At 39.7% G+C, this 24,383-nt stretch overlaps 1 protein-coding gene across 1 annotated transcript in view; it reads right to left on the reverse strand.

The window, feature by feature from the left end:
• arhgef9a (Cdc42 guanine nucleotide exchange factor (GEF) 9a) overlaps positions 1–24,014 on the reverse strand; it is a 95,773-nt gene extending 71,759 nt beyond the window's left edge. Inside the window, exons 1-4 of the mRNA XM_061250299.1 lie at positions 23,676–24,014; positions 14,750–16,362; positions 10,310–10,445; positions 9,511–9,617 (exon numbers count right to left, since the gene is read on the reverse strand). Of these exons, the coding sequence (XP_061106283.1) occupies positions 9,511–9,617; positions 10,310–10,445; positions 14,750–16,291 (1,785 nt within the window). The 5' untranslated portion in view covers positions 16,292–16,362; positions 23,676–24,014. The remainder of the gene's footprint in view (positions 1–9,510; positions 9,618–10,309; positions 10,446–14,749; positions 16,363–23,675) is intronic.
• Positions 24,015–24,383: the final 369 nt, after the last annotated feature.

Here is a 24,383-nt window from a genome sequence, read left to right on the forward strand (position 1 = left end):
GTCGTCTTTAACTATTTATTGTTGCATAAATGCATTGGTAGGTTATTTCAGTACCAAACTAATGTAAAACATGCCATACTTCTTGTATGCGATAATGTGTCATATTCACCAACGGCGATTGGCTGCCATGCAAGGCACCAACCAGCTCATCAGGAGCATTTGGGGGTTAGGTGCCTTGCTCAGGGACACTTCGACACAGCCCGGGTGGGGGATCAAACCGGCAACCCTCCGACTGCCAGACAACTGCTCTTACTGCCTGAGCCATGTCAACTAGCTACCAGTCCTATAGCCTACACCTACACAGGTGCAATCACACAGTCATTCACGGTAAAACATTTTCTGCACACAGCATCATTTTTCTGTAACACCATGAAATTTTGCAACTTGATAATCAAGTAGAGGTTTTATTTATGGATATGATATTTCTGTAACGACCTAGCTAGCAAACTAGCTACGATGCCAAGTGGATGACCGCAAGGAGATCGTAATCCAATTGTCTTCATAATGACTTTACATCCAAAAGAGTTAGGATATAACCAGTTAGCTAGGATATATAAGTAAGTAGTCATGGTGCCACAACATTTATTAGCTGATTTTGTTGTAGAGTACCTTGTAGCTCACAACTTTACACTTGGTAAAACTGGTCCTTGGGATTTCTCAGCTCACTGGTTAACTTTAATCAGCTCGATTTTAGCGGCCATAAACCGCGCAGAAATGAACCATAATCAATCTGTGCTATTGCAGTATTTATAAGCTTTGACATTGAGTATTTATGTAATTGCTGATCTCCTGAGATTTCCACGCACCAGTATCTAGAGTTTATTTAGAATTAAATTCAGAAAAAAAATCCAGTGAGCAGCAGTTCTGCAGACTGAGTGAATGAGAGACATCAGAGGAGAATGGCCAGACTGGTCAAAGCTGACAGGAGGGTGACAGTAACGCAAATTACAACAGTGGTATGCAGAAGAGCATCTCTGAACACACAACGCATCATAACTCTAAGTGGATAAGCTACAGCAGTAGAAGTCTACAAAATAAGTCTAATAAATACTTAATAAAGTGCTCACTGAGTGTATGTGAATAAAACACACGTGAAGGATAATTTACATGTTGTATCAGTTTTAATAGAAAAATAAGATCATTCTTGTGTCTGGACAAAAAGAGATGCAGATGATGAGAGATTTGGAGACACATGACTTTAATTTAAGTCTTCAACCATGTGTGCAGTTAATAGTTTTTGAGATATATATATTTTTTATAGGACAAGTATGAAATAGGTGGAAATTTCCGTCAAAGGGGGCAAAGTGGAAAGGGTTAAATGGCTCTACCAGCAAAACAAAACCGAGTATGAAGGTCAATGTGAGATTTGGTCTGTTAGAGAAGAAAATTGTCAGAAGACTGGTGGAGAGGGCACACACACCTGGGTTGTGTTAACTAATCAGCTCAGGTGCTTAAACTTGAGCTGATTATCCGTCAGTCTCAGCATTAGAAAAGTCAGTTTTGCTTTCTTTTGCCTTTTTTTGTTTTAGTTTAGTTTAGTTTAGTTGTTGCAAAGACTTCTTATTTTGTATTTATTTGTGGACGCTCTCTCTTTCTATACAGCAAATGATGAGAATGTTCTGAAAGTACCTCCCAGGGGAGTCGCACAGTGTGAGAAAACAGTTATACTATATCTCATAATTATCTACCAACACGCAGAATCTCCCAAACAAAACAAGCAATGCAAAACACAAAAGCAAGTCCACATCTAATTAACTTCAATTAAAATTAAAGTTTTGGAGTGGTCTAGTCAAAGTCATGATGTGACTTGTTTAGAGATGATGTAGAAGAGCCTGAAAAGAGCATGCTGAAAATGCTCAAAAACCTACCAGTTTGTCTCTATGAAAGCAGAAGATTGGGATAAAAGTCCTCCACAGTGATGTGATTGAGTGATATCAAATTATAGGAAGTGATTTGTACCAATGATAGTAGTTATTGAATTTAAGGGGGCAATTACTTTTTTTATGGCTATTTCATTAACTCCATTAACAATTCTTTTTATGTGCTTTACATTTTAGTCATTTGGCTTTATCCAGGTTCCTTGTTGAATATAACATTTTGTCAAGATCTGATATTATTCAGTGAGAAAAATATGCAATAATAAAGGGAATCAGGAAGGGGCAAAATTATTTTTCATGGCACTGTATATCATTATCTGTGTTTATTATATAGAGCCTTTTTTATTATTATTTTATTTTTTTGCCAATAATCCTGGACCTGACTGTGCATCACGTTCCTAGCTTCAGGCCTGTCAAGAGTTCATTTTAGAAGCATATGTAGCCACTACATCCTACCTAGCCAGACTGCCATGGTTGTCATGATACTGTTTTGTTTTGACATTTGAAGTTCTATTCTGGAGGGAATGTATGTATACAAGGCTGCAGTATAGTGTCAATATCAAAATGTTTGTCAATGCACTGGGCTGTGGTACTGAAATGAAAAGAGATGTGTCTCTGGTATTCAGCTAGGGTGAGATCAAGTTTTTTCCCTGTGGAATCATGCTGCACTTATGCACTTTTATGTATTATTAAATCTAACTAATGCAAATTAAATTCCACTGATCTAACCTGACCTACATTTATATAGTAACTCCCCCATTTGTGGAAATAATGGGTCATGAGTCAGTACTCAGTATTAATTCAGACAATTTACTTACATGTCATGTTTGACATGTTTTTTAAGTTAAACTAATTAACACATTGCTCTCTCCCATGATATAATAGGAAGCCATTTATAGCTGCAGTCGGCAACTTTCTCAACAGTCGCAATGTTGTGAAAGCATCTTGAGAATCTGTTGGCCTCATCCACAGAGAAAGACAGACACACGACCCTACCACATCTCCACACACCTCATCATGAACATGCATCAACATTTCTAGCTATGACTCCTCAGCAAGGACTGGCATAGCCATAGCTTCACTAAAAACATGAGTCTGTCGTAAAACAAGAGAATCCTTCGCCTTATTGCAGAGCTTACTGACAATGCAATAAAACATTTTCCATTTAGTCACCCTCAGTTAGGTAGCTAATGAAGAGATGGTTTTGCTAGCTTACTTGAGGGTTCACGATGGCTAATCATGGCCAAATTTTTTAAACATAAAAGCAGGGCTACCCTCTATCGCAGACTACCCTAGCCCCAGTTTGGTACATTGTTGGATGTTTTACAATAGGCCCTTTCTGACAGCAGACAACAGCAAGCAGGGTTCTAGCTAATATAATTTATCCGATTGGAAACATTAGCTTACCAATTAGCCTAGGTAAATTATCTAACTTAGCCTATTACACAAACAATGTAACAAACATATAATTCTTCCAAGAACTAGCCATCAAATGAAGCAACATTATAAATGATAGCTACATAGTGACTTTGGTGGCTAAATTTATTAAAGGTAGCTTAACGTTGAATGAGTTAGTTAATTGGTTAATTCGTTTTGAAGATTTGCTGCTGTCTGGCACAAACAGTGGGAGCTCCGTAACTTCAATTTTCATTCTTTTTTTTAATATAATAATTAGGGGATAAACCATGTATGGTGCTATATTTATCTCACAACAGCTCTTTCTATGATTGCTACTGTACCAATTAAGCATGACAGTTCTCCAATATATATATTTTTTAAAGTTACCAACTACCGCTTTAATTATGGTAACTCCACTAATGGCCATAATGTAAATCCAGTGGAATTTAAAATTGACATAGTCCTAACTTTTTAATGACCATGGGGTTCAGAGCTATTCTGTATTTAATAAATAACTATTTCAACTATAGTAGCCATCTTTGAATCCAGTAGTACAGTGGAGTGCAAAAATGTAAACATTAAACATGAGACCTTTCTGCTAATTTTAAGGCAAGATTGCTTTCGATTTTAATTTCTTAATGTTTATAAAAAAAAAATGTTTTTAAAGGAAAAGGGCCCTGCAAACGTTTGGGAACCCTTTTGGATTATTCTTTGTTACTTTTTAAAAAGTTGATTACTAAGGCCCAGACCCAAGTGATTTACTCGTTAGTGTTTCAATGAGTCCAAATGAGTTCTAGGGCAGAACTTTTTATTCTGAAGTAACTCCATACAACTCGCCTTCTAAAGTGTCAATCTGCAGTGGCTGTTCTCCATGGGTTGTCCAAGGATTTCAGAATGAAGATGGTTCATTTCCACAACAAAAACTCTCTCAATGCTTCAAACTACCTATTTCCACTGTCAGAAACATTATTAGAAAATGGAAGATACATGGAACAGTTGAAGTCAAGGCAAGGTTTTCAGATAGAATGGCCTGAGACCTGGTGAGAAATGTTCAGAAACTTTTTGGCCACCACCAAAGAAGGGTGAAGCCTTGTAGAGAAAAACACCTCGCTGTTAAGCATGGAGGTGGATCCATTTCAGTTTGTGGTTGTGTGGCTGCTGGGGGCACAGGCAATATTGAGTGAGTGGAAGAATGGATTCCTCCAAATATCAATTCATTCTAGAGTGAGAGCTAATGTGCAAAGGTCAGTTCAGACATTGAAGTTGAAGAGAGGTTGGGTATTCCAGGAAGTCAATGACCCAAAGCATACCTCAAAAACAACCATGAAGTACCTCCAGGAAAGACAGATGAAGGTTTTAGAATGGCCACAAGAGTCCCCAGACTTGAATATTATTGAAAATCTGTGGAGTGATCTCAAACATGCCGTACATGCAAGAATGTTTGAGCTAGAGGCGTTCTGCCAGGAAGAATGGGGGAAAAAACAAGAATTTAAAGACCTAGCTACAGGAAGCGTTTCCAAGCTGCTCTAGTTGCCCGAGGAGGAGTTACAAAGTACTAACTGACAGGGCCTTTTCATTTTTATTTTTTTATTTTGAAACCGTAAAAAATGTAAATAAAAAGTTGTCCTGCTTTCAAATTTTAAGAAATATGTCATGTTTAACATTGTACGATTTGCTTCTGTTCACTTAGATATTAATTGTAAAAGGCTTTTTTGACCAAGGGTGCCCACATTTTGCACACTACCCTATAAATAATAATGTACGAATGCAGCATAAGTGTCAGAATATATGTACGTTTTTTTACTAATTCTAATGGGATTGTAAAAAAACAAAACATTTACAATTATAATGAATTATATTTTAAAAATAAGAATAGTATAATTGGTTATATATACAATTATTATATTATACCAATCAAAGCTCAAATTTAAAACAAGCATCCTTTTTAGCAAATGTTTCCAAAAGTGGGTCATTTATTCAACCAGGAATTTACAGGCTGTCATTAAATATTGAATGCCTCTAAACATGATCAGCTGGCAGGAGAACTTCAAGGTATGTGCCAAGGTATCTCAGGTTTTTCCACACAATAACATGCTCTCCCCTGGGAAAAATAACCAACAATAGGACATGCAGAGCCGCCGCAATCAGGGACAGGAACTGATGAGGAATGCGAATGGTTTCAGACAGCAACAAACAACAAGCGAGACCATTCAATGAAGGCGGCCAGGTTAAATTTCAACACGCAAAAAAAAATAAGCGAGACTGCGGTTTCATGTTTGTATGTCAGAACAATTCCCGAGGGCAGGAGACGAAAATATAACAACAAGCCCCGCTTGGATTACAGGACAGAAGAATCACAGCAGAACACAAAAGCACAGCCTTACCGATGGCCTCTTAGACACACAATGAAGAAGCATCCTGAATCGCAGCTTGTGGTGGACAATTGGGTGCTCAACAAATCTGGGTAGGCAAAAAAAAAAAAGAGCTCGACAGAAGTATTCTTCCTCAAATAATCCCAGCTTTGGATGTCATGCGGTGTCCTCAAACCTGCGCGCGAAATGCATTTCTCTGCCCGATTCTGGGATCTATAACTGTTCACATTCGGAGGTAGGCACCAACATTTGTGCAGTGACTTATTAAATTCACAGGCTTGATCAAAGAGGCAGGGGTTTTTTTTTCTAATCCTGATTCCCAGCCTCTACTCCATATCAGTTTGTGTGTCACTGACTGTTAATGAATGATAATAGACAGCTAAGTCCAGTTTCTTATTAAAATTGAGGTAGAAACAAGCCACGTGCATCTCTGCCATTTTTTTTTTGCCAACAACTAAAAATAGGAAAGTGTATTATCAGGATTCAGCAGATTCAGTTTTTTCACATTGAGGAAAGTGCTCACGCTGTATTTTTTGGAATAAACGAGGTGAATAACGGCGAAGCTTGGGTGTTTTAGCTCCTGTGGTACAGAAGGAGCTCTCGGGGGAGCTAGGGGAAAATGTACAGTGGAGGTCCAGTGAAATCAAAGTGGAGGCTTGCTGCAGCATTAGGAGGAAGCTAATCCACTGCAGCACTAAATCTACATACTTCCACAGCCTTTGCAGTTTGGACACTGCGCTGCAGTGACCCGTCTTTGGTCTCCTTATCATAATGAATTCTGGGGGACTAATCTCTCTCTATTTGTACTTCTCAGGCTTGTAAATCGTTCAAAATGCCATGATTGTGAAAACAGACAAGCGTAGAAAAAGAAAAAGCTCTCTCTCACCCCAGTGAGGGTAACAAATGTTCTAATTCCTCTTTGTATTAAGTATGAGGATTTCAGTGGTGCGTTTGCCACTCTATGTGCACTAGTGCATCATGCAGTCAATCTTTCTATCAATCTCCCCCTCTTTCTCACTCTCTCACTTTCTCCCACTTTCCCCCCCTGCCCCCCCCTCTCTCTCTCTCGCTCAGCCTGTACTTGGACAGGTGAGCAGCTGGTAAAATTTTACATTGTTTGAGAATCATGTGGCCGTGGGTATCTGTAAGCAGAGGAATTATAGGCAATTGAACCCAAGAGTGAGGGATGCTATTTCTCCCCAGTAAATTCTTCCAGGCAGCTTCTGAATATAAAATGAAAACATAAATAATAATAATAAAAAATATAATAATATAAAAATTGTAGTCTCTCACATACAGGACAGCATAAAATAATCCAGGATATTAGTTGTTGGTTTTCTACGATTTATCAAATTCCACAGAGCACAATTTAATTTAGTCAATTTCGGCATTTACTTTCAATGTGTAGGGGTACACAGGTTGGGAATTTCTTGTCTGTTTTTATTCATTTATTTTATATCCCCAGGACCTGAAAGGTGACACTCCCTCCCACCCCTGGTGCAGACAGTACCACTTCCGTCTGACTCGTATTTGTGTGACGTTCAAATTAAGGAAGCAGACTTGCTAAGCCTGAAGTGTTTTTTCAAATGATGCAGAGGTGACCTTGAAATAAAAAGAAGCAAACTGCAGGAGCTAGTTCGATACTCAGCTTCAGATGTCTTTAAAACAGTAAGCACAGCACTGCTAACCCAATCCTAACCTGAACATCTGTATGAAAAACAGGTTCACAATGAAAAGAAAAGCAATTCGACATGGAAACACTGCTGAAATGTCGAAGGAAGACATATTTGCTGTGAGCAGTCCAAAGCTCTTATCAAGACATGCCAAGAAATGCAGGTGTGAAAATAAAGCTGTCTGCTAATGGTTTGGCTTAATAATGGCTCCAGGGAATCATTTCTAAAGAACTATCTACATAATTTTGTTAATTGAGATTATTCAACTAATACCACAAGAGCCCAGTCCACTACATGCAAACAAATTCTGTCTTGAGCACAATTGAAGCCTGCACACTTTCAGGAAAGCACTCAAATGTCACCTGTACAACATTTTTTTAAATGTCGATTCAAGCAAAAATTTGAACGGGAAAAAACTGTATTCACATAAACTATTGATGTTTCAAATATATTGTTATATTGTCATATTGTTTCCTCATGTGTGCACTGAAGATTCATGAATTTAAAAGAGAAACTGACATTCTTGCTCTGTAGTATTTCATTTTTCATTGTCCTTCTTTAAATGAGTTATTTATGTTTTAAGTTCTGAATAAAGTTATGGTTTTATTTCATCAGTCTTCAGTTGACTGAAACAGTGGATAAACATAGAAAAATGTGTTCCTGATCTTTCCAGGACTGTGGCATCTTTAATCCCTGCAGTATCCTATTGAAGGACTGAGAGCTGTTTGTGCTTGAGAAGCTGCAACATATCCCTCAGTGACCTGACATTTTCAGCTCAGGAACTGAGAACAAGGAAGGAGACTACATTTGCTACATTTCTAGTGCAACAAACATTTAGCTTTTAACCAAAATACAGTTCTCACAAGGAAAAAAGGAAAAGTATTTTCAAAGACACATAAAATTATTGTACTATATATACATACATACTGTACATAATACATCACATTTTGAGATTATTAGTCACACCACATTTGCATCCTTGAACACACAATCCATTTATACAGCTGGACATGTACTATAAAGCAATTCAGGTTAAGTACCCTGCTCATGGACACAACAGTAGTGGGGAATGGACCCTACATTCAGAGTTGTAATGGCAGTTCCTGAAACTTTAGGCTATATAATTCAGAAACTACAGGCTGAAGAAGTGAGTATACCAACACTGTGAATGAAATGCATCATCTGATTCACCTCATTTCCAATTAATTATTGCTATTCTCAGCTGTGTCACAAGCCGCAGACACTGACTCTGCAAATGCTTCTTCTGCTAAGTTTACTGTCCAATAATAACAAGTGTTTTGGCACCAGACACTCAGACTGTAGTCCTGCCTGCTATAGAGAGCTCAGGCCTGGAAGTGGTGGCAATTTCACAGAGCATCACGCTGAGCTACGGTTTTCCTCACAGGGTGCCCTCAATGGAAATATGCAGCAAGATATCTCACACCCTTCCCAAATATCACACTCCTTCCAAAAGAACTAAATAAATACACATCAAAAAAGCTTGTTAATCAACCACCAGGTCATAGACAGTATGAGTCAGCTTGAACCTTGCAAAAATGTTTTAAGGTAATAAAGGAGAATTTTACAAACAATTACATATTGAAGATGGCCCACGATGTCTTTTTTGAACCGCTCAATAGAAAAATCCGGCTACATTAATCAGCCCACACATCTTAGCCGTAATATTCCAGTTGGCAAGTTTCTTAAATTTAGATGAAACTGCAGCAGCACTTTCTCCAAACTGAAAGCAAAGGCTGGAGAAATGTTTGAGGGGATTCACGGAGACTGCTGCATCATTTTTATTCAGCTAGCCTAGTCCCTAAAGAAGCTGTTCAGATGAGAAGTTTACATTTTAAGCTCTCTTCAGTCATTCAAAAGCAATAGGTCTTATGCCTGAGAAATGCAAATACATTTCCCAATGAATGCGTCTTTACACTATGTATGTATAGAACAAGTAAAACAACCTCTTATCTAATTTCCTACAATAAACCAAATAACTGCAAATACCTGCTTATATACTGAGGAATGAGAACACAGGTTTTCAGGTGTTCGGCTGCCACACAATGTAGGCCATAAATGAAAATTTGGTTACATTTCGATAGAACGCTATAAAAAAAATTTGCTTTGAAAATGAAGCATACAGCAGTGGTCCAGAGCGTGTGCAGGAGAGAGGAAAGGCCTGGCACTCACTGTGTTGATGTGCAGCTCTTCAGACGCGGGCCTCATTAGTCTTCTCCCACCGGTTCCCGCGTGGTTGTCACGAAGCCGAACCCCGTCTGACCGGAGAGAAGCCTCAGCTGTGGAGGTAATAGACAATCCAAATCATACACCTGGGCACCTGCAGGCCTATGGGGCCTGCGCTACCCACTAATTTTCAAGAGTTTCCTTCACATTTTACTCAACATGGTAGAGTGAATATATTCCACTAAAACGCTTTAACATGAACATGTTAATTAATTTATGTGCTTTGCATAATAGGTGCTCATAATTATTATGCATAAGACTTGGAAGCTGATCCAGTGCAGTGGGGTGAAATAAACTTTACTCGCCACTCTGAGCCTGCATTTATCACTTAATTAAAGAGAACACCGGTTCATACTGTGCTGCTGGTCGACTGAGCTGTGATGTAAGCGCTGCTTCTTCACAACAGGAGCAGGCCAGCTCCCAATGCTACAACCTCATCTCTTATTATTACACTCTGTTGTCTCAGCGTGTTGACAGCACTCTATTCAGCCACTGCCTGTGGGAAACTCCATATGTGTAACTGTTTTCGTTTGGATCTGTTACAGGGTCTGCCTCTGTGGTAGGCGTGTGTGTGCGTGTGTGTGTGTGAGTGTGTGGGTGGTTGGGAACGCGCACATGTGAGTCTGTGTCTGCGCATGTATTTGTTTATGCAAATGCACATCACGCCTGCACATGTACACGGACGTCTGCACGTGTGCCTGCATGCACGCATGAGCTGCATGCGTGTGCTGGTGTGCACATGTACCCGGCAGCAGGTGTCCCCAGCTTGTCTGGTCCACTCCAGAGGGGCTGATCTGGGGCAGGGGGAGGGAGCAGCAGCGCTGGAGAGCAGCTTTGAAAAGAGGGTCCCGCGGGGAGACATCAGGGGGGCCACAGAGAGGCTAAAAGAATCACAAGATGAAATTCGTTTTTATCAAAGTAACATCCGTGAGCGTTGGTGGATGTGAGCATGAAACACATTTCCATACTACATGAAGTGATTCTTGTCTTGTGCATGAAATGCATTCCCTCTGAGAAATAGACCCAAAGAACATTTTCTGAGTACAAGCCTAAAAATCTTAGTAGTAGATGGGGTCATGCATTTAAGGTGAAAGATAAAAAATAACCAATTTTCTCAAAACTCAAAAAATGCTGTCTTCCAGAAACATACTTGACTCTGAATTCAAAATAAGGTTTCAGAGTTCATTCTGAATGTAAAAGAAGAAATGCCTTTCCCCAAAAGCAACAGTGTTATTGTCATGCCAAGGTCATTTTCCAAATGCAAATGTCTGCAAAGATTTGCACTCAGGTTTCAGGTTTTTCTTTCTCAATGCTCTATGCACAAGGACACAACTGTCCAAATTTACCTGAAGTATAAGACAGGCACATCTCCTGCACATCTTGTTTTAGAACAGACACTGTTTAGTGTCTGTCTCTCCGCTGAAATAAGACTCTACAAATTGTTGAATCTTTGCCAGGCAATGCTATATTTGTGTGCGAATAATGTCAGTGAGTGAACAGCTCCAATCGAGATTCAGATGAGCTTGTCAGAGAGCACTCACGGTGTGGCTTTACAATAAGCAGAATGGCAGAGCACACAAAAACTTTCCCACAACTTTAATAATGCATCAGCACTGTTACATTACCATAGGACATAGCTGGGCTTAGTTTGCGAGAAGGAAGCAGGGCAATCCCAGGACCACGGCTACTGGTAAAGTAGGCACACACCTGGACGGCATTACAAATTAGTGTGCTTCTTTCCACAGTAGGTGGCTGAGACAGCGGAACCGTCACGGCACGAGAGAGAGCTACGTACGAGGAAAGCCAAGCTAAGGTGTGATGCAGGGGATGTGGACTACGAGGTTATTCATAAGGGAGGGGCACGTCAGATCTACCATCTCAATTTTTACCTAAATTGTGGAGAGGTAGATCCTGCCTTGCTAGTCAGACCAAGTGAGATCATTCCTGGGGCTAGCAAACTACTATTGTTGGTTTATCCCGGATTTGACTGTACTCACCCGAAAGGGAGTCTCAGATTCGGTGCAGTGGACGGAGCAGTGCCAGGTGGCATTTCTGAAAATAAAAGCGTGCTTGTGTGGCAGTCTTCTATTGATTAGCCCTGACTTCTCAAAACATTTTCTCCTGCTGACCGATGCTTCAGATAGAGGACTGGGGGCGGTGTTGTCCCAGGAGGTGGATGGGGAGGAGGGACCGGTCCTCTACATCAGCCACAAACTCAGCCCCAGGGAGAGTTGGTACAGTACCATCGAGAAGGACTGTCTCGCTATAAAACGGGCTCCTGAGTAAACCCTTTGTCCTGTATTCGGCTCCCCTCCAGTGGCTCCACCGGAAAGATACCAACACCAGGCTTACCCAGTGGTATCTGGCTCTCCAGCTATTTCGCTTCAGGGTAATCCATCGGCCGGGGGCTGCAAACGCTTGTGCTGATTTCCTCTCCCGTGAGGGGGTGCAGTCAGTCAAGCCGAATGCACCACAGCTGCATTCTGATGCCGGAGGTGTGTGACAGCTGGGCTTGGTTTTGGGGAAGGGTCCACGCCAACTGGTTAAGTAGGCACACACCTGGAAGGCATTACAAATCAGTCCAGGACTTTAAAAGTGTGCTGCTTTCAACAGTAGATCGCTGGGACCGGGAAGCGTCACGTCACGAGAGAGAGATGCGTGTGGAGCCAGAGGAAAGCCAAGTTGAAAAGCTACCGTTTGGGTTTTGATGTATTTTGCCTTTCTTATTTTTGTTTATTATTTTTGCCTGGAACCTCTGAGGAGGATGGGCAAAGACTTTTTGTTTATTTTTAACTTCGCTCTTTCTCTCTCCTCCCTGCTCCTCCTTACAAAATAAAACACTGTTGCAATCCAGAATTTTCCTATATCCTTGTGTCCTGCTCTTCTGTCTTCCCAGGGGTGTGTCACGGTGTCAAGGCACATTGTTAAAACCATTAACTGTTCTAAAGCAATCGGGGAGTAACATAAGAATGAATTAAGTGTTGAGGACACAGAAAATAAATAGTGGATATTGTCTCATATGTGAGTCATTCGTTAGTTTCATAGAAATGTATGTGTCATTTCAAATGAAGAAACCATGATAGAATTATTTGAGGGGATGGTCTGCAAGTGGCCGGTTTATGTTGACGGCTCAATACTTCCGTGCGATCATTTTAAAATTAAGAACTTAAATGTCTGCCCTATTCAACTATTCAAAATGGATTCCACAGCAACGGGAAAATTTAACCATCTTATTTATCATCCCCATAAATGTGGAGCCTTTATGGCCCTTTATTTATTTTGGTTCAAAGGTACAAAAACACAGTTTTAAGGAAGCTGTAATGTTGTATTTGTGTCAGAGAGAGTAAAGCGTAGGAGGCTATGGCTGGACAGAGTGCATTGGGATTGCAGTACTTCTACTGACCGCAGACAGCCAGACCTTGCTCGGAGCTGATGCAAAGATTCGTCCCTGGAGGCAAAACCTCCGGCAAGGACAGACCGCAGCATCCACAAAGCCCTTTCCGCCATAACTTAGCTTGCATGCTGGGGTCTGGCATTTCCACGACGATAAGTTGTTGTGTTAGTCAGCTGGGGTGAAGGTTCTGTGAGCCAGCAGCACAGGATGCGTTTCTGCTGGACCTTTCAAATGGCTGTCACCCACACCCTTTTACTTCAAGACAAAAATATTGGCAAAGACTGTTCACTGTTATTAATTATTTGCTGTTAGTGACACTGATTTATGATGCTCGCATACGCACTCAGTGATGACTTTATTAGGTATTTATTTGACTTCTTTTTTTGGACTACTGCTGCTGTAGCCCATCCGTAATAAAGTTTGACATGTTGTGTCTTCAGAGATGCATGCCAGTGTTGTAACGCACGGTTATTTGAGTCACTGTCTCCTTCCTGTCAGCTTGAACCAGTCTGGCCAATCTCCTCTGACCTCTCTCATTTTGCCCATAGAAGTGCTGCTCACTGGATGTTTTTGCTTTTGCCATATTCACTGTAAACTCTAGAGGCTGTTGTGGATGAAAATTCCAGGAAATCGGCAGTTTCTGAGATACTCAAACTAACCTGTCATTCCACAGTCAGTCACTCAGATCACATTTATTCCCACTCTGATGTTTGGTCTGAAAAAGAACTGAGTTGCTTCCACATTATTGGGAGACGTGCATTAACGTGCTGTTGTAAAGGTCCACCTAATAATGAGGTCACTGAGGGTCGGTCTATTCCTGGAGAACAAAGGCTCTACCATCTTAATTTGCTTTTGAAGACTGTGCAAATGATTAAAGATGCTAATTTGTCTTGGGCCTGAGGTTAAAATACTTTAATTTACAGTTGTCCTCCTGTCCCATACATTACAACCGACTGTGAAACACAAAAGCAGGCTTGTGTGTTTCAAAATGAAACCTGACAAGGTGCATTGTGCCAGAACTCAGCTGGCTGAACATAGTCAGGTTGTTTATGAGGACAATCTCGGTCATTTCACCATCCCTGCCCATTAGAAACACAATTGTGCCTTCAATTGTGTTTCTTCAATTGTGCCAAATTAAGTAACAGTTTAGGGCTGAACTCCGATTGAATAGACTGAATAGACACGACGGTTAGTGTAAGTTCTGTTGTAAGATGAATGGCCGATATTGGTCACCATAGCTCAGGGAGGCAGTTAAATACTAATTTCAGATTAATTTCTCTTGGCTGCCCAGCAGATTGAGCAAAATAATTTCATAATTTTTTTCAGCAAGCTTTTTAAAATATTACTAGGCTACACGATGAAAACAAAAACACAAGTGCTAACAAACTATCATACAGGAGAATCTGCTTGTCTTCTCCTGTTATTTAATAAACATGTCAACATGTCGAATTATTCAAATCCATTCCATTTCCATAAAAACATATGCCTGTCTTTTTTTGTTTTTGAACACATGGACACACCTGCAGGCTAAAGCAAATGGTTTATGCATTACGTACAGTGAACACATTTGTGTATCTGTGATGTCCTGAACATAAACTTTGTACAGTATATCCAACATACTGTCTCAACCCATCTGTGCAAAGAAACTGCTGGAAAAGTAATATTGTTACATTTGTGAAGACACCTGACATGTAATCTCATTGTTTTGAAAAGAGTTGAAGTCTTTTCAGGCATTTTGACAAAAAAAATTATAAATAGATTGATTACTTGGATATATAAATGTCGACTTACCTTCAATGCCTTCTCAAAACTATGAGAATCTGTGTCTTTTTGCAGTTCAGTTTCTTCAATATCCACACTTATTTTCCCATCGTCATCCTGTTTATGGTTGGAAGAAATGGAGCCATTGACCACATCATTTCCTAAATCACACTCTTCCTCAGGAGGGCAAATATCCTCCTGAGTACCTATCTCTTGAAAAACACTGTTTTCATGCCCAATGTCATTCTCTATGGAGGCCACAGAATTGTTTGGCGAAAATGTTGAAAATTCTGTTCCAGTGGATGGACATCTGTTAAGGACACCATTGGGGCTGGGTGGTTCGGGACAAGATTTCCATGATTTCAGAACTACATGGGGAGAGCTGTCTCCCATCGGACTCGTGGGTGAAAGAGCCACACACAAGCCTGAATCTGAGGACACCACAGACAGTGGGGTGGGGGACCCGGTTTTGCCTTCGTTCCCAAAGTTTAAAGACACGCTGTGAACAAAAACTCCTGACCTGTCAGCTCTAGGAGAACCCAGAGGAGATTGCTCTCCTTCAGGTGGGGAGAAAGACCGGGAGGAGTTTCTCCACTTCCTGGCTGTTACAGCCACATTGCTGAAGAACCGTAAAATGCCTCCAAAATGGCCGCCTTTATTATCCGTGCCAGTTGATTTTGGAGTGGGGCTATAATCTTTGACACATTCAAAGTCAGCAGAGGCACAGTCTGTGTCCACTATTTTGTCAAATGTGTGAAAATCAGAGTCAGAACTCTTCTCCAAATTGTGGGAACTTCCTTTTCCCATGAATGAGATTTTTCTAAGGTAACTCCACACGTCCGCCCCTTTGGACTTTCTCCCACTTTGCGGGGTCTTTGGACAGTCCCTGAGGTAGTGTCCCTCATGACCACTCAAGTTATTACAGTTTGAGAAGTTGGAGTGGTCCTTCTGTGAATAAGATAAGCTTTCCTGTGATTTACAGCCATTTTGTTTGATTAACAAGTCTCTGTGCACATTTTCTGAGGTACTAATAGAGTCTATTTCCTCAAAGGTGTAGTCAAAATCTTTGGTGCATCCAGCATAAGAGTGCCTCTTCACCCTGTTCTTAAGCAGATTTTGTTGAATGTATATGTGGGCAGACTCATCCCTAGAAAAAGACTCTTCCTCAGGCCCCTCCTCGAGGGAATTGCTTGGCTTTGCACCTGAGAGTTTTGTCAGTTTCCCTTTAAAGACAGATGGGGACTTCAACTTCTTAAGGGACCTAACTTTGCCCATGAAGGATAGTTTTGGCACAGAGGCCTCGCCTGGTAGGATCAAAGAATGCGGTCGTCTCTCGCTACCAGAAGCCGGTTTCCTCCTGTTGAGGATCCTCCAGATCCCCGTTTTCTTTGGCCTTCGGCTGACCTCCGCCTTGTCCCTAGGGAGACGCAGGCCGGAGCCACCCCCTTCCTCAGGGTCCGGGATCCGCATGATCCTGGTCTCCTTCTCCACCTCCGAGGATGCATCGAACACTCTGTTCACAAAGCCGTTGGCGTCTTTGTGGTCAGAGATCATGCTGCTCGTGTCATCCATCCTCTCATCTTGAACGGTCAGTTAGTTGCTTTGACAGGCACCATGATTTTCCGTGGTCTTCACCAGTTAATCTGCAAGTAAAATAAGAGTTATTCATTCTCTCCAATTTTACCTTTTAAGGAAATTATCCCAATATAATCAATCAATTCTGTAATGATGTATGTTTTACAAAGTGGAATCGATTGTGCAGATCAGAAATATACAAAAAAAGTATCATGATTGAATTGCAGAACATTTTTTGTGTTTTTTAAAGCATATGAACAAATTGGGCTTTTATGAGTATATGACCATAGAAGCAAACAAATAAGCTGGTACGGACATCAAGATTTATCTTTACTAGAGTACAACTCAAGACAGAATTCCGATGAATACCTCACTTTCATCAGGAAATTCCTTGTGAAACCAGTTACTGTTAAGGCTGTTCAATTTGAAGATGTTTTATGTGTTTTCATTCATTCATTTCATTTTCCATGTTATTCATTGATTAAGCAATTTTTTCTTGTCAAATTATTTTTTCTAGGAGAACCACACTTCTAGGAGAACCACACACATAATTTCCAGAGGAGGAACTGCTGCGTTCATTTTCAGCCAACATTCACCTTCTTTGACAGAACCAAGGAATTGTACACTGTGCAAGACATTTGATAATGATTGTTCTGAATTTGCTTTGTGTTTCAAGGCAACAATATTTTCACACCCCCTACACATACACACACACACACACACACACACGCACACTCTCAGTGGCCACATTCTCCCAATTTGGAATGCCCGATCATACACATGCTCTCCTCTGAAGCAGAGGATGTCACTAGCTGCATCTTTTCACGCTGTAGCCCACAAGCCAAGCCCACTCAAACGTGCGCAACATGAGGAGGAAGACACTTCATGTGCTGCTTTATCTAGCGGGCCAAGAGCATCCAATCACCCTCCAGGGGTCGCTAGTGAGTGACGAGACATGAATCCCAGCCAACTGAACCCTCCGTAACCCTGGCTGAGTTGTGAATTGCCCTGTGGAGCTACTGGCCACAGTCAGTACTGCCATAGTAAGGATTCAATACCAGACCTGTGCCCATCCATGCACTAGAAATAGGCCTTAACTGGATGGTAACAGTGGTCAGAGTCTTGTCCTGATTCAGCCATTTAAAGCAGAGCATCCACAAAATGTATTTTCTTTTAATCTTTCCTTTGACAAGATAATGGAATCCACGAAAATGTCTTCAATTCATTAGCAAACACATTGAATCTGAAATAAAGCTGCATAATGGATACTGTCTAGTTTGCAACTGGAAGTATTGTCAAAATCAAATGGATGCCTAGATGATATTATTCTTACCAAATGGATTTTTATTTTACTCACCTCTCACTTCTAATTTTAAAAAATTAAGTAATCCTTTTCAGTTTATTTGGTTTATTAAAATACAGAAACTTGTTTACCAGTTCATTTCTTTTTCAAATATTTGCTTCACTAAGCGGTAGCCAATACATTTTTAGCTTGTCAGTTGTCAAGCATTTGTTTTCTGGTACTTTTTTTTTTTTTATTACTGGTACCTTTACAATATATTTCTGAATACTTTACATTGGCAGGTTTACTCTTTTCACAAAAGTGTTCGGGACTGTTGGAATAAAAAAGAACAACAAATACCTACCTCAATAAACAATATAGCCTACTCTAACAATAACATGTCCCACCTCATCATAGTGTCAAGTAATCACTATGAATGCTGTTTTTTAAATGGGATAAGTATTCTGTAATTTGTATGAAAATGCTCTAAATTAACATATCAGGAAAATATACTAATATGTTAAAAATATGCCTACTTTTTTAAAAAGAAGATGTGGAAAATGTATTGGTTTTGATAAAGGAGTATGATTCTGTTAACCAATTTCCTACATTTAGCCTAGCAGTTCAGCAGAGAAGTAATCATGCTCTAAACTGAATATACCATTTTTCCTGTTGCAATTTCATGGCCCAACCTTGCATGATTCCATTTCAGAGAAGACAGTCCGAACATGATGAAATGTATCAAAACTTTCCCAAGTGAAAGCCCAGCTATGACGGATGGTTACATTTCTTTTCTTTTTTTTGGTTTGCATGGTTACATTGATTTTCAGATGTTATCACTGCCATGTCATATCATTTTATTTGAAATCAAGACAACATTGATTTTGAACATACAGTAGCACTTGCACTGAATTTCAAGCACATGAACCTAAAAAAGAACATGCACATTGAACTTGCTTTTGCTTGTGCCATTGTGATTGACAGTCTAATGATGTCCATCTGCCCACTTGCTGAACAATAACTGATGAATTTTATGACTGGAAAGGTGGTTTACAGTTTGTCCTTAAGATAAGGTACAGATAATTCCACTGGTAAAATAACGCTGCAGAAGAGGATCTATTGCTTGCTCTGGGCAAAAACGGCTTGTGAATGTGACGGGTCTGAGGAGAATGCTTCAAGCTGACAGGAAGGTGACACTAACTCAAATAACCAAACATTACAACAGCGGCATGCTGAAGTGCATCTGTGAACACACAACACGTGGAACCGTGAAGTATGGATGGGCTATACTTCAGAAGAAGAAGAGCAATAAGTCATATTGTGATCATCAGTGATACATACCTAATAAAGTGGCCACTGAGTGTACAGTCATCTCCAGAATTATTGGCAAAAATGATATAACAACAATGAAGACAAAATGCTGCATATTATAGACAGAACAGATAACGATCTATACCGTATGTTATGTTCAAACACATGGGAAATGTATACACTTTTATTTCAATACATTTACTCATTTTCAATGTTTTGTATTAAGTAATCAAAGAGAAATTCTCACGTGTCAACATTATTGGCACCCCAAAACATTATTTAAACTAAATAAAATAATAATATAGCTAAGCTAAATAATAATAAACAACAAAATTTAGCCTAGTTAAGTTCTGTCTAAAGGAGCTACAGTGCAGTCCGTATGTATTTGCAGTTTCAACTGATTTCCAGGATGAACAGAGGTCATGGCACAGAAGTTCTTCTAAGAACAAATCACAGTTAAAGACAATGTCCTGACCTTTGACAAAATCAAAGGTTATGTCACAGTTCAGTATGCCAGAGACTGGTGGATTGGTATGGTGTCTGTTGATCTGAAGCAGCATCAGGTAGAAATGAACTTTTTGAACCCAGAGGACCTTCCAGATCATTTTCTTTCCCTAGCTATATTGATCAACTCATGGTCGATTAGCGTGAAGCGCTCACATCAGTGGAGCCATCCACAGCAATAGGCAAAACAAACTGTCCAAATGAGATGAGCAAAGCAAAGCAGAGATGCCCTTGACCATGGGGCATCAAAATAAACAGTGTCACATCTTCACATGGCTTTGCACTACACACATCATTTGCTGACATGGGTTTATTATAATGACTTATTATTATTATTAAATTTTAATTTTCTGTTTTTCAGTCAAGTGATGATAAATGGGTCTGATGTTGCTCAATCAATACCAGGCACAACATGAAAACTTCAGGAGAAGTGTACCCTATAATATATTAAAAATGAAAAAAATATTTTTGCATATTTATTTATTCTGGGCCAGAAGTATTGAAATAACCTTGTAGATAACTTTATTTGTAAGCTTTCCGATAAAAAGAGAATCATACTGTTTATGTTTGAAAAAGATATCTGGGTCTTTAAGTAGGATGGGGGTTGAAATATGGGTAGACTCTGAGGGTCCCATTCTCCTGAATGGCTGGTCATTATGGTTAATCAAACCACATTCTAAAACACTCGCATAGGTTAACATAGAGCTGGGAGATATGGCCTCAAATCAATATCAGAATAATTTCATACATTTACCTCGATAACAATGAATACACAATAGTTCAAAAACAACATGTGGTCAGAATAACTAGGCCTAAACATGACAAACATCATAAAACTTCATCAGATGAAGACTAACTTACTACATTTACTTCTTTTTACTATTAAATGGACAACTATACAGGCTTTCAGTGCAATATTCAAAAATTACTGGTGACAGAATATGGCATCATGCTCATTGCTCTCAAATCAACATGATACTGCAATTTAAACACCATCTTTCTATAAATCCTTGCATCAAAAGAACAGAGTTTGCTCTACATTAGATTGTAAAAGTAAGTGGTAATAGGCTGATGCCTTGTCTTATCCTGATAGAGAAGACCTTTAAACCCTCCAAAGCTGTGCTTACAGCTTCACAAAGAGCCTGCAACATTCTGGAGCAGCGTCTGCAGCAAGAACTATTCCAAAAATGCTCTCGCTGGTGGTAAGGGTGTGTGACCTGCAAATCCAACACCGCTAGTGAATCTCTCCATTCTCTCAGTCCTTCTCTCTCAGTTTCATAGTTTCATGCATGCATATTTATAGCCTAATCCCTGTGACGCTTACAGTATCTATCATACACAGGAGCACGGGCATGAAAGAAGATATTGGAATGACGAAAATCATCAACATCCTGACAATGTGAATGATGAGAGCACTACTGCCAGAGCACTATTCACCACAAGCCTTAGCAATAGACCCGCTGCCTATCATTTTCAACCCAGTCATGCTGTTCACAAATACCACACATTTGCCTCAAAAACTAAAATATGAATAAAAATAAAACCAGATGCTGCAAAACAGACTTATTCTAAGAGAAATGGCAGTGCCATACTTTTTCATATTTCTTAAAATGCTGAATACTTATCTGGCTGCCAGTCTGAGAGCTTTTATTCAGCACAGTTCACACCTCGCTGGGTGACTAAACGAACAGACATGACACAAAAGCTATGAGGTAGCTTAACTGTTCTTTCGGCTCTGTACTCCAGCACATTGGATTTGAAATGAAACCATGAACATGAAGTTAAAGTGCAGACTGTCACCTTTAATGTGAGAGTATTTACATCCGTATTGGGTGATCCGTGTTAGAATTGCATGCCTTTCTATACATACTGTAGTTCCCCCATTTTAAGTAATTGGACAGTTATAAGAAAGCTTTACGTTTCTGGTCTTGAGTATAGGCTTTTGATTGCCTTTGGAGTTATTGGTATTTGTCAATATGAGGGCCAGAGTTGTGCCAATGAAAGTCAAGGAGGCCATTATGAGGCAGAAAAATAAGAAAAGAAACAGTCAAGAGACAAAGACAAACCATACAAACAATAGGCTTATCAAAACAAACTGTTTGGAACAGCAGTAAGAGGAAACAGAGCACTATGCTTGGCTTATTGCCTTGCTGTGGGATGAAGCACCATCCAATGAGTTTGGAGGCAGTTGACTTAACTTTAGCTGACAAGAAGTCAATTCCTTTTAGCCTCCACACTTTGCTCTTGCCATCACTCTCTGATACAGGTCAATATTGGTCTCCTCCTTCCACAAGAACTTTTTTCCAGAACTCTGCAGGCTCTTTTAGCGTTTTTCTTCATTATGACAAGAATATTTTGTCCATCAACTGTAGATCTTCCTTAGCCTCTGCGATTACTGAAATCGCCAGTGCTCTCTTTCTTCTTTATGATGTTCCAAACAATTTATTTTGATAAGCATATTGTCTGGCATATGTCTCCTCTCTGTGTTTTTCCCATTTCTCAGCCTCAATGGCTTCCTTGGCTGTCATTAGCACAACTCATGTTGACAATGCTATTGGGGACAAAGGGCTGATATGTTTAGTTCTCTCCTGTGTTACTCTGTAAAGTGTCTTTGTGACAGTCTTCTGTGAAAAGCGCTATACAAAAATGAATTGAATTGAATGATCCATGTAGGATATTCCTACACAAATCACCCGATATGCCTGAAATACCCTCAAATTAAAGGTGACAGTCTGCACTTTAATCTCATATTCATGGTTTCATTTCAAATCTTGTGTGCTGGAGTAGAGGCAAAGAACAGGAATTGTACTACTGTCCAAATACTGTCCAAACGCACTGTATGTAAACAGAGGTAAATGACCGTTTCAATCAAGGAGTGGCGCTCAGTCAAATATATGAAATCAAAATGTCAGGAACACGAAATTAACCAAGAGTATAATCATCTAAAATAAAATAGAAATGTATAATTCCTTAATGCTTACTACAGTAAAATGCACATTATTGAAGGTGTGTGAATGATATACACACGAAGCAAATTCTGGTTTTGAATGAAACCATTAGCCAACACTGCATTTAGCAAATCTTAAATTACCATTTTGCACTGAATGTAAACTACATTATGGCGATTATGTTTTACAGTTTAAATTATGCTACCAAGCGAACAACAAGAAAATCAATAATGTAAACCCTTTATCACTTTATTTACGCAAGCAGAAAATGTGCTTTTGTAGTTGTAACCACTTAGAAGCAGACAGATTCAAATACAACGCACTGTATACGTGTAGATAATGGTCTCATGTCCTGGAGGGGAAAATATATTTATCACCAAGCCCAGGTTCACACCCATAGTGGTGCCACAGAATTGAAAACGCTCCTTTTCATGAATCGGCTGCCAAACTTCCAATCATCAGGTAGTTCACAGTTATTCTCAAAATATTGTCCAAAACGCTGTCAGGATTCGATTTATTTTTATTTTCGCGTGTCCCTCCCATACACACAAACTCCGCACCTTTCAAAACAGTAACGTTAAGTTACCGTTATGTGTGCTCGACCACTTATAAAGAATCGTGATTTTGTTAGCTAGCTAACTTACCTATAACTTACTAACAAGGGCCTATCTGTATAACACTGGAACGAATAGTTTGGACTAACTTAATTTGTTGCAATAGGTGTCCACATTAATGAAGAAACGGGTAAAATCTAGCTAGCTGTCATCTAGTTAACTAGCTAACTTAATTGAAAAACTCGATGGAGAAACTACCTTAGCTAAGTCTGGAATGTATACAACATAGCTAATTAGCTACTGTTATCCGGCAAACTTTAACCGATATGGTTTTCCACTCAGTTAACGTTATAGCTTTTTTTTTTTACATAACTTCGGTATACACTGTAAATGTAGCGGCAGTTGACTTAAGATTGCTTTACGAAAAGACGAAACCTGCTATTGAGAAGATATTCGCTGACGAACTTGTGCTGTCAATGGGACGGCTCTTCCCACAGCCTGCAACATTGATTTAATTTCACCTTCAGTACTCAAATAAATATATAGAAACGAATACATTCTTCGCACAATAACATTATACAATATTAACTTCTTATTTGTGTTTAATGGTTGGCTCTAGCGGGTAGTAGCCATATAACGTTGGACAGTTGCCTAACTTACTGTTAAGTGTAACGGACAGACATTAAAACACGCGGCGCACACACTCGCTCGCCACCTTACTGAAATATTCAGCTTTAGCCTACAACCAAAACTAAACAGCTTGCACTGTAACGTTAACTCACCTTACTTTTCTTTGTCTGGGAGCTAAGCGACTCCACAAAAACAAGTTCCAAAAACGGTCAGCTAATTAGGACGTCGCCAATACACGTAAAGCAGAAAGAAGTATGATCATAGTATCCAAGTGCCATTCTTTACACTCCAGTTTTTGGTAATGTTCCACTTAGTCCACAAACAAACACGTTTTTCATACTTTGTAAATCCAAATGGTATCTGAAACTCCAGAGTGCGAAAAATTGCGCCTTCCCAAAATACAGGCAGCCATCCAAAGACCGGAGCAAGTTTATTCCGAAGTTTCTGAGTAGCTTATTTTGGCTGCGAGTTGTGCCAGACTACTTCACTGTTAGCCCGTGCTGACTCACTCGCGCAAGCACGCACGCACGCGCGCACGAATCAATAGAGTTCACACAGTCCGACTGTTTTGACCCACAGCTAAGTACCGCTCTGAATAAACAACACTGTCTACCGTCTTGGGTCGTTATTTTTGTCACCGTTGTAAGAAAATCCTTGGCATATGTCACGAAGTCAATTCAGTTAAGTTGTTTTTAGACTTCATTTTGACCGAAAAAAGGAGAGTTCCCATTTCACCTGGAGTCTACTCCTTTACATATTATTATGTTGCTTTATACTTAAAGTGCAAATAAACTCAAACTTATTGTTTCTACTACAAATCAGTCCCATGTTTTTTCCGAAAACATGTTAAACCAAAATTA

The sequence above is a fragment of the Conger conger genome, chromosome 7 (assembly GCF_963514075.1).
Source record: "Conger conger chromosome 7, fConCon1.1, whole genome shotgun sequence".
Classification (NCBI taxonomy): Eukaryota; Metazoa; Chordata; class Actinopteri; order Anguilliformes; family Congridae; genus Conger; species Conger conger.